Source organism: Oncorhynchus kisutch, linkage group LG4 (genome assembly GCF_002021735.2).
Source record: "Oncorhynchus kisutch isolate 150728-3 linkage group LG4, Okis_V2, whole genome shotgun sequence".
NCBI classification, from domain to species: Eukaryota; Metazoa; Chordata; class Actinopteri; order Salmoniformes; family Salmonidae; genus Oncorhynchus; species Oncorhynchus kisutch.
In genome coordinates this window covers 64,369,268-64,380,282 of record NC_034177.2, presented here as the reverse complement: position 1 = coordinate 64,380,282, position 11,015 = coordinate 64,369,268, and the positions used below count along the sequence as shown (strand labels likewise).

Here is an 11,015-nt window from a genome sequence, read left to right as displayed (position 1 = left end):
GCCGCCGTTGTATACATTGTGTCATTCTGGCTCATCCCCCCCTTTCTGCAGAAATCAGGACTAGATCACTCTCACAGGAATACACAGCCAGCAGAGGGAGGCAGAGAGCCCCTTCTGTCTTCTACACAGCTCCCTCTCTTCTACACAGCCCCCTTCTGTCTTCTACACAGCCCCTCTGTCTTCTACACAGCCCCCTCTGTCTTCTACACAGCCCCTCTGTCTTCTAAGCCCTTACAGCCCTACAGCTCTCTTCTACACAGCCCTCTCTGTCTTCTACACAGCCCCCTCTGTCTTCTACACAGCCCCATCTGTCTTCTACACAGCCCCCTCTGTCTTCTACACAGCCCCTCTGTCTTCTACACAGCCTCCTCTCTTCTACACAGCCCCCTCTGTCTTCTACACAGCCCCCTCTGTCTTCTACACAGCCCCTCTTTCCTCCTACACAGCCCCCTCTGTCTCCCTTCAGTGGGAATGTGCTGGTACATTTAGAGAGAGAGCGAGACTCTCTTCTGTTTATCGGCTGGAAGTAGAGGATAGAGAATCGAGAGATTGCCTTTTAATTGTCCATCCGTGACTAGGGAGAGAAGTGGAGGCTTTCTATAGCAAGGAAGGTTGAAGGACGATAGAAGGGATATGCATACTCATGACTAAGGCATATGTGGCAATGCACAGTAAAGACTTTGATCGTAAGTATAGTAATTTTCCAGGTTTGTCATTATCAGAAGGACGAGAGAGGACTGTGTAAAAAGGTATGTGGCGTAGAAAGGTGTAGTTGTAGTGAACACGGGACTGTGGAGGTAAAGTGCCTGTCGGTGATAGTGTCCTAAGGTCGGTAATGTGGCATTGACAGGGTTGTAGTGGAGAGGTAGAGACATTATCAATCGTAGTGAAAGACTGCACAAGGGCATGGTTGTGTCGATGTTATACTGATGTTATTCTAGCGTTGGCCTCAGAAATGTAGCCTTCCAGCTGGCCCACAAAGAACCTCTTTCTCTTTTTATATTATGAGCGTTTCCAGATTTGTTTTGTTCTTGCAAATCAACTGGGTTTTTCCCCTTCTTGGGAATGCTTTACTATAGGTAGACTTTCTCTGTAGTTTGTCCTGTCGTTTTTTTTCCTCCTGTGGTTCTGTAGTTGGGGGGGGGGGGGGGGGGGCATGTGGTCTTGCTAGATCTTCCCCTCCCATACTCAATCATTTTGTACTTTCAGTTGTGGCTACTTTATGTATATAATGGTATGCCTGTGTGTATATATCTGGTCTCTTCATCTTGAGATAGACCCTCTGAACCATTTTTTCATTGCTTTCTTTTACCACTAGGGGGCACACTCCTCCAGCTCATCCACGTACAATACCGTGTGAAATAATGTCTCTCCGCATAATGTGCTCTTCTTACCATGACAGGTTGTTATGGTGGGGGACAGTGGATCGGCTTTCTGTCACTTTTGTTTTTACAGCGTTTTCATGGCCAATCACCTCGCCCATCTAGACTTGGTTGGTGGTCTGCCAATTGGAGGCCTACAGCCGTTATGTACTGAGTGTTGCTTTGACGAATGGCCACGTTGAGAGGGGGTTCGGGGGTGGGGGGTTTGGTAGGTTTAGCCTGTGTTGGTTAAAGGGAGGCAAAATGTTTTTTAAGATAGGGCGGATTAGTACGGTGTGGAGGATTTGGACACCAGGGCATCCCGTGTACTGGGCCCTGCCAAGGATCTAAGGATTTTGAGAGGTAGAGGGCCATTATTTCTATTCAACCATATTTTTTAGGGGCCGTATTTCTGAAGGGCTTGTATAGAATCATGTTTCTATTAGTTAGATGGCTAGTATCCAAAACACACAGAGGAAAAAGGGAAGGGGAGACGTGAGTTGAAAACACAAAGCTCCTTGACTGGTCTGAAACCTCAGCCTTGTGAATGAATGTCTAAGTGTCCTGGGGCGGGGATGGGGGAGGTCGGGAGATGGGTACGCTGGGGTTGTCTTACCAACACTCCTTGAACAAAACAGCTGTGACACCGTGGTTGGAATGGGGGAGGTCATAAAGGAGTATGGGGGTGGGGGGGGGCACAGACATGTACAACCTTTTGTGATGTTCAAAATAAACATGGTTATGACCATGCACGATGACGGGGATACTGATGAAATGTTGAAATGATTTGATGGTGATGAGATAATGTATGAATGGCAACAACAACAAAAAACATGTTTCACACGATCTGTCTAGAAAAATACTGAAGATAAAAAATATATAAAAAAATGGAAATAAACATTTTAAAACAGAGAGAAGCATTTATGTTTGAGTATTTCCACTGATCTATGTGTTGATCTTGGTCTGAATGTTTTGTGGTATGAAAGGGTTCGCTTCAATACATAATTTCAGTTTACATTGAGTCACTGTTGTGTTTCAGGAACATTGAGTTGCTGTCGGAGCGTGACAAAGTCCACCTTTAATCCTTCCTCAAACATCTCTATGTCCCTGAAACAGGCTCAGGGACATAGATGTTTGAGGAAGGATTAAATGTGGACTTTGTCAAGCTCTGACGACAACTCACTGATCCTGAAAACCAAACTGTGACGAGATTGTTTTGTGTCAATCTGAATCCTCTGATACCTGACCTGCTGAGTGTGTATGTGGGCATGCGTCCATGTGTATGTCTGTATAGTGGACGGTCTTCCCTAGTCAATTCTGGACGTTTCAGTCTCTAGTTGTGTCCGTTAAGTGGACAGTTCTCTGGCTGTGGTATTAGACTGTGGGTAAACAGAGGTCTCTGTGGTATTAGACTGTGGGTAAACAGAGGTCTCTGTGGTATTAGACTGTGGGTAAACAGAGGTCTCTGTGGTATTAGACTGTGGGTAAACAGAGGTCTCTGTGGTATTAGACTGTGGGTAAGCAGAGGTCTCTGTGGTATTAGACTGTGGGTAAACAGAGGTCTCTGTGGTATTAGACTGTGGGTAAACAGAGGTCTCTGTGGTATTAGACTGTGGGTAAACAGAGGTCGCTGTGGTATTAGACTGTGGGTAAACAGTGGACCGAGGTCTCTGTGGTATTAGACATTGTGAGTAAACAGTGGATAGAGGTCTCTGTGGTATTAGACATTGTGATTAAACGGTGGACAGAGGTCTCTGTGGTATTAGACATTGTGAGTAAACGGTGGACAGAGCTCTCTGTGGTATTAGACATTGTGAGTAAACGGTGGACAGAGGTCTCTGTGGTATTAGACATTGTGAGTAAACAGTGGACAGAGCTCTCTGTGGTATTAGACTGTAGGTAAACCGAGGAGTGGTGTCATTCTGATTCAGCAGATCTTGCCGACTGACTGCCACACAGATAACAAAAAGACCCACAGACTGCCAGGCACCACACACACACACACACACACACAGGAGAAAATTCTGTCTGTCTGTACCGCAAAGGGAAAAATGCAAGAGTGTCGCTATGAGCAGCATGGTTCAGCATCCCACATTTGAAAGAACAACTTGAGTAAAGTGACCCTGTAAGTCCTGCTTGAATAGTTCTCTATGCTTAACAAAACACTGATGAAATGATGTATACTGTAGTAGCATTTCAGACTCGAGATGGGTGGTTACAATTGCGTAGGACTTTATTTCATGTGACTTTACATCCAATTAAAGTTATTTTTGTCACGTTATTTATACAAACGCATTCAATCACCAAGTGCTAAACAGCAAGTCGCTGTCAGCTGATATCACAGCTCTTCGTCCTCTGCCTGTCCTGGGCCGTGGAGTTAGTGTCCCCTGGAATCAGCTCAAGGCATTGCAGCGGTCCTTATAGCAGCACTTCCAGCCTGGTCGAGAGCAGAACTCCAGCCGAGCACAGCCCTTCTCCCCTGTCTCTGTAGAGGAGACACAAAACATTAGGAGATGTCGTAGGATGAAGGTCTCTATCAGAAGATTTACTAGGACCAAGGATTTCACTCTCACAAAGCATTTTATTCTATAAGACTTATTGTTAAGCTACGGATTTGATTGAAGGTCTGTTGAAGGTCCAAACGTTGTGTTAACTGTTGTATTATGCAATCCAACGTAATCATGGGCATATCTGACAGTTAATGTCATCGATCAGCCAATTGATCCAAAGAACCAGCCTTGCCAAGAACAAGTCATATTGCTCAGTCCTGGGCTGTCTGAAAACGTGACTAGCTGTCAAATCCTTGTTTCCTCCGTCCTCATTTCCAAATTGCTCGCCTCCCTTTCGAAAGGTTATTGGTGAAGGAAGTCCGAGGGGAGGGCCCATTTTCTCCTCTCCAATGAGCTGATGAGAGAGAGATGAACACAGCGCTTGTGTAGCAGGAGACAAGTGAAGGACTATTGCTGGTGATACTCACTCCTGGTGTAGCAGGCCTGCTGTGTTTTGCTTGAGCACTGTAGGAGCTGGTTCCTCAGCATCAGGAAGTCCTCGCCGTAACATTCAATTTTGTAGTCGGCTATGGCAAGGGAAGGAAGAGGGAAGAGGGTCAGGGTTACGTCATCAATGACCAAGGTATGTTTTGGGCTGGTTCACAGATCACTGGAGACAACAAACGTAATGGCATGATGATGTGGTCTGAGGAAGTACGTCAATCCCTTGCCAGCACGGTTATGAATGATGCAGAGCAGGAATTCAGTAATGTGAGTGTGCATGCGAGCTGCTGTGTGTGTGTGTGTCTGTGTGTCTTTACAGAAGACAGGAGACCTAAGGGAGTGTAAAAGCTACCTCATGATAATGTTAGACAACACCAGGAAGTGTTCAACCACATCTTCCTATACTATAGGATGGCGGTGGATGAAAAACAGAATATTAGGCCGGTTTGAGAAGTGCAGAGTTGGATAGGTTACTTTCTAAATGTTATCCACTAGTTACCTGTCCAAAATTGTAATCAGTAACGTCACTTTTAGATTGCCCAGACTCAGTAACGTAATCTGATTACATTCAGTTACTTTTAGATTACTTTCCCCTTAAGCGGCATTAGAAGAAGACAATGTATGTTACCAATTGAAAGACATCTATTGCAGAATAAATCAATGTTAAAGTTTACATAGCTTGCCATAGATAAATTTTACTTTATGGGTTGGTAATTTAGGCGTCTTCTAATCCATAACTTTCTACTACATATAATAATATGATTACATTATATATTCACATTAAAAGCCAAAGTCTATCAGAATTCCAGTCATTCCACTAAACGTTATACCCTTTGATCTTCAAGAATAGGACTTAGAAATATGAAAGTATAGATTAGCCAAATTGTTTTACCTGAGCATAACCTCCCAACTAAGGACTTATTAGCCAGCCCTACTCTGTTTATGATTTTGTTGTCATGGAGACTGATTGGGCTCATTAATTCGAGTTGAAAAATAAATGCTGCGCTCATGGAATGGCATACTTTGAGCACTACTGAAAAGTGCTATTTACATTTGAAAAGTGAATGTCATATGCTACATTCGCTAAAGGCCTATTGTTACCTTTTTGTTGGTGACACTTTGATATCTTGACAATATGCAGCTGTTTAAAGGGCAAGTCCACAGATAAAACAAAACGGTTTCCCCGCCTCTGTTTTGGTAAAGAGTGATGGGCCTGGAGAAATGTAACCACTCTCGGATTAACAGACAGAGCTATAGATGCAAGGACTGACCATCCATGATATCACAATTATTATTTAAACCGTGTTATGAGGCTATACAGTGTTTGTTTACATTCACAATGTTTACAAACATTGGAGTTAAACAGGCTTATATTTTGGGTTCTCATGGAGCGTGACAGATGAACTAAGCTCATAAGACATAAATTATATTCAAGAATCAATGGATATATATATATAATTTATAAGTCAAAAAATGGATGTAGCAACTACAGATCGTCTTTTGAGCATGTGTCCATTACGTCTATGGATTTTATTTTTTACCAGCCTGAATTAGAATGAGCAATAAAATATCTACTTTTTCCCCATAGGATGGGATCCGCACTACGCAGCTGTTGAAGAGCGCATTTTTCACTGGCTGTCCACTGGTTTTAAAAACAATGATTTATAGGCAGCTTAAACGTTTTGAATTCAACTATTGTTGGGTTCAAATACACATTTCAATTTGTGAACAGCCATCCACAACCACAATCCGTAAAGCGCAAATAGCTAAATGAGAGAGCAGCAGTGTGATTCATATCAATGCGCTATGTAGATATCAATAATAAGTGATATCCGTATCGTCGTAGACTACACCACTGCTGTCATCCTTTACCAAGCGTTTATTCAAGTTGGATCATCTTTGGATAACGACAGCAGTCGCACTATTGGAAGACATAGCTTGGATTTTGCTCTTTTCCCACGATCCATCAAGCACATTTGGTGTGTCATCGTAGTGTTCTCTGATTTGTGGTCTCTGAGTCGCTCAGGTGGAACAAATTTAAATTTACGCATTTTTTCAATGCTGATTTGAATGTCCTTGAGAAAACAGGAGTGGCCGATTTTTTTCGCGCAAACATCCTTTGTGAATGTAAAAGTAATTATCTAGTTTTTCAAAAGTATCTGTAATCTAATTACAATATTTTTGCTGGTAATGTAAGGGATTACAGGTACCCTTGTAACAGATTACTCCCCAACACTGGAGAAGTGGTAGATCTTTCAGAGACCAAATTGCCAACCTCAGGATTATCATATAACAATCCATAAATTGGAACTTTGAGAAAGCTTTCAAGCCTTCAAGAACACCTACCATGCAAATATTTTTACTGAAGAATTTGTCCGTTTTTTATGATTGTGTTTCGCTTTTCATCTATTGCTGTGAATAACAACGTGTATTTTAATGTGTATATGGATGTGTAGTTTGTCTGTATTGTATTTTGATGTACTAAACAGGGCTCATCTGGAAAAGAGAACATTGGTCTTAGCATTACTTATACTGTCAGAAAGATAAAAATATCGCCTTTCTGGTAAAAAAAAAAAAAATAGTTAGAAATTACTGAGGTTTAGTCACTTTTGAGGACACAAGCTCAAGTACACTATACAAATATGAAATAATGAAAAATCATGTATTTTTTCATTTTCAATAAAAGTGTGTGAATAGGGATTGAAATGCTTTCTAAATATAGTATTAATTATAATGACTTACTATAAGACTGCACCTTTCTTATGACTGTAAAATAAATATGATCATACTTGGTGACAGTACAAAATTGGGACCATTTCATATAACTGACGGCAGAGTGAGTTCTACCCAACGAACTCTGTGCAACGCAGAGACGCCGCTCAAATGCCGGCTGACTCGTTGCAACATCAGCTTTAAGCACAAAGTGATCGTCCCTCTGTGACCATGAGAAAGTGGTCTTTTTTTCATGTTGAGAGCTCTAAATCCATCTGGTTGAGACCGGAGCTGCGATGTTCCCAGCCAGAGAAGCTCGATCCTTTGTCTGGATCGGCCAGAAAATGTGATATGTCCCGCCTTATGAAAAATGAGGTGTCAAATTTCACATACTGCATCTCAGCTGAGAGCTGAGAGCGGCATGTGAAGTGGGACAACCAAAGATTTCATGAAGTGCACAGCAATGGATGCTGCGCCGTTCACAGAGCGCAAAAATTGGTGTCGGAACCGGTCCAGAACCGCTCAAACATTCACCAACCACTGCCTCTAAAGCTTACTTAGAATCCATTGGACAGAGGCCATCAGCAACATTTGACAGTGGGAGATCAAAAACAAGAACCTATTGAAGCACAAATGAAGAGGAGGAAGTGGTGCTTTTTAGGCAACGCTCTAAGAAGAAACATGCATCGCGTGGATCAACAGACAGACACTTACCTTTAGCCCACAAGTTAAACGCAAGAGAGAAAGGCCCAAGACCACCTTTATCTACTCCTCCACCTGTATCCTCACAGAGCAAGGCATTAAGATAGAGCGACTGTGAGATAGAAAGGGGTTGGAAGCAGTTTGTCTGTGAGATAGAAAGGGGTTGGAAGCAGTTTGTCTGTGAGATAGAAAGGGTTTGGAAGCAGTTTGTCTGTGAGATAGAAAGGGGTTGGAAGCAGTTTGTCTGTGAGATAGAAAGGGGTTGGAAGCAGTTTGTCTGTGAGATAGAAAGGGGTTGGAAGCAGTTTGTCTGCGAGATAGAAAGGGGTTGGAGGCAGTTTGTCTGTGAGATAGAATGGGGTTGGAAGCAGTTTGTCTGTGAGATAGAATGGGGTTGGAAGCAGTTTGTCTGTGAGATAGAATGGGGTTGGAAGCAGTTTGTCTGTGAGATAGAAAGGGGTTGGATGCAGTTTGTCTGTGAGATAGAAAGGGGTTGGAAGCAGTTTGTCTGAGATAGAAAGGGGTTGGAAGCAGTTTGTCTGTGAGATAGAAAGGGGTTGGAAGCAGTTTGTCTGTGAGATAGAAAGGGGTTGGAAGCAGTTTGTCTGTGAGATAGAAAGGGGTTGGAAGCAGTTTGTCTGTGAGATAGAAAGGGGTTGGAAGCAGTTTGTCTGTGAGATAGAAGGGGTTGGAAGCAGTTTGTCTGTGAGAAGGGGTTGGATGCAGTTTGTCTGTGAGATAGAAAGGGGTTGGAAGCAGTTTGTCTGTGAGATAGAAAGGGGTTGGAAGCAGTTTGTCTGTGAGATAGAAAGGGGTTGGAAGCAGTTTGTCTGTGAGATAGAAAGGGGTTGGAAGCAGTTCGTTGAGGACCTATGTTCGGCAAGGAACTCAACGCACCAAGTGAAGTAAGTAAGCGTGACGTACCTGTGCACAGAGGGAGCAGCAGAAGCAGGACCAGGTAGGCTCTCATTGTTGGTCTCAGTCGAAGACTTCTCTTAGCAGCGGATAAGTCTGAGGTTCAAAGTGTTGGAGGGGCAGAGAGCCCCTCTGCTTTTATACTGTGTCGTGTGCTCAGACAGGAACACACACACCCACACAATGACAGGCACGGCATACACTCTGTGTTGACAAGGGTGGATTTCAGGGTTAAAGAATGGTGTCTAAAATGTCTTCCATATAAGGAAATGGTGTCTTATGTCATCCCATGACTGTCGCATTATCAGTGGGAGTCTTGGAGCACTCCAATAGCACTTCACCTCTGTTGGCTGACAAAGCTCACTGTTGACAGGAAACACTTCGTTAATAATGTTCATGAATAAACAATACCCCATTCATAACACACAAATAAATGTTATTCATAAATCACACAAGTATTTAAATGTATTTCTACACATTTATGAGCATGATAATTCCGAAGCATTTAGAACCAGTCATACAGAATGTGAACACTAATGTTGAGGAAATGATCACCTTTTTCTGTTTAGTTTCTGTTGCCGTTGAGAAACACAGCAAGAAAATATGACAAATGATGTGTGAGGGAACAGCCGGATCAAGTGGTCCGACTGCGCTCTCTCCTGGAGGTGGGCCACAGTACAGCCACTACTGATGAGCTCACCGGAGGCCAATTGACTGGTTGTTTGTGCTCTCTTAAGGACCTGACTGAAGGGGCAGAGGGGGGAAGAGTTGAAAGAGGAACTTCCAATACAGTTTCCTTCTTTTTGTTGAAGTCACGTCTCTGCGTCTCATTTCGTGCTGTCCCGCCTAGGATTTCGTCAGTGAATAGGTACAGCCTTTCACGGATGTTATATTCCATTCACATATACCCCAAAAATATACATCCATATAGACAATATACATCCATTGTGTTAATAATAGATAGTGAGACATATGGATGCTTTAGCAATGTCTCCTCTAAAAAATACATCTTGTAATCTACAAAACCTTATCACCAACATCATGAACCATTGACACTTTGGCAGGGCATATCTTTAGTGGCTCAGCATTGCGGCCGCTGTCACTCACACAGGGACAGAGGTAGGGCAACAATGGCTCTTTAAACTTGTCCCTGAATTTATAGATGAGTGACATGTCAGTGGGGTCATAGAAAGTCACCTCTCCTGCATCATAGTCCAGACACACTCTGACCCTCCTGGGCCTCCTCTTCAGAGTGAGATGGGTCCAGGGCATGGTGCAGGCGCTGTACTGGCCGCCGTCCCTCTGGGACAGGGCGCAGAACCCGTGGGCAGGGTTCACACTCAGGACCCCCAGGTCCCATCTGGTCTTAACCGCCACCTCCACCTCTTGTGGTGGATATTATAAAATAGGGATTTGGACATGTCTTCATGGTTTCTGTTCTTGGACAGAACACAGGTGCAGCTGGTTTGCAGCACAGGGTGATACTCCCAAGAACGGGATTATAATAGGACAGTTTCACAAGGTTAGTCACATCCTCAGTTATGGGGACACATACAATTAAAAATTCCCATTACAATCCTCCCTGTACTTAATTCCTTAACAATACATTTAATTTAAAAAATGTAAATGTAGCAATTATTCTATGTAAATCTCATCCGTTGTGAAACTGAGTTTAATACCTTCAACCTTTCACACATCATGTTCAGTTCTAACTTGCCTGTTTCTGCTAAGGATTAGGTCAAACAAAGACAGCAAAGTGCATCCTTTCTCAGCAAGTAATTGCTCTCAGAGTGTGTTTGCTTAGGAGAGAAACACCTGGCCACCACAGAGTCTGGATGTTCAGCCAATATTCCACTCCCACTGAGACAACCTTGTGAGAGCAAACCTCTGTCTACAACAAGCGCATTTCTAAGTATGCTACAGGTCAAACATTACGGTCTTCGGCATTAAAGTGTAGCTCAGCTGAGCACATAAACCATGTTTTGGTCCCCCAGGTAAATAGGGGTAAGCAGTATGGTCCCTCAGTTAAATAGGGGTAAGCAGTAAGGTCCCCCAGTTAAATAGGCGTAAGCATTATGGTCCCCCAGTTAAATAGGCGTAAGCAGTATGGTCCCCCAGGTAAATAGGGGTAAGCAGTATGGTCCCCCAGTTAAATAGGGGTAAGCGTTATGATCCTCCAATTAAATAGGGGTAAGCAGTATGTTCCCCCAGTTAAATAGGGGTAAGCAGTATGGTCCCCCAGTTAAATAAGGGTAAGCAGTATGGTCCCCCAGTTAAATAGGGGTAAGCAGTATGATTACAAATTCAATAATGTCCTTAAGGTGCTCTTACT

At 43.2% G+C, this 11,015-nt stretch overlaps 1 protein-coding gene across 1 annotated transcript; it reads right to left on the bottom strand.

Moving 5' to 3' along the window:
- Positions 1–3,576: 3,576 nt before the first annotated feature.
- On the bottom strand, positions 3,577–9,432 carry LOC109889832 (uncharacterized). Its single transcript, XM_074933813.1, has 4 exons — positions 9,239–9,432; positions 8,693–9,046; positions 4,339–4,437; positions 3,577–3,846 (listed from the first exon to the last, which is right to left on the bottom strand). The coding sequence occupies exons 2-4, from the start codon at positions 8,736–8,738 to the stop codon at positions 3,755–3,757; spliced, it is 237 nt and encodes a 78-aa protein (XP_074789914.1). The 5' UTR covers positions 8,739–9,046; positions 9,239–9,432; the 3' UTR covers positions 3,577–3,754.
- Between the last annotated feature and the right edge of the window lie 1,583 nt (positions 9,433–11,015).

Excerpts from the sequence above, each read along its gene's own strand:
- LOC109889832 (XM_074933813.1), bottom strand. The coding sequence starts at position 8,738 with ATGAGAGCCTACCTGGTCCTGCTTCTGCTGCTCCCTCTGTGCACAG. Across the intron at positions 4,438-8,692 it reads GCTGCTCCCTCTGTGCACAG|CCGACTACAAAATTGAATGT; the intron begins GTACGTCACGCT and ends CCCTTGCCATAG. Across the intron at positions 3,847-4,338 it reads GCAGGCCTGCTACACCAGGA|AGACAGGGGAGAAGGGCTGT; the intron begins GTGAGTATCACC and ends TCTCCTCTACAG.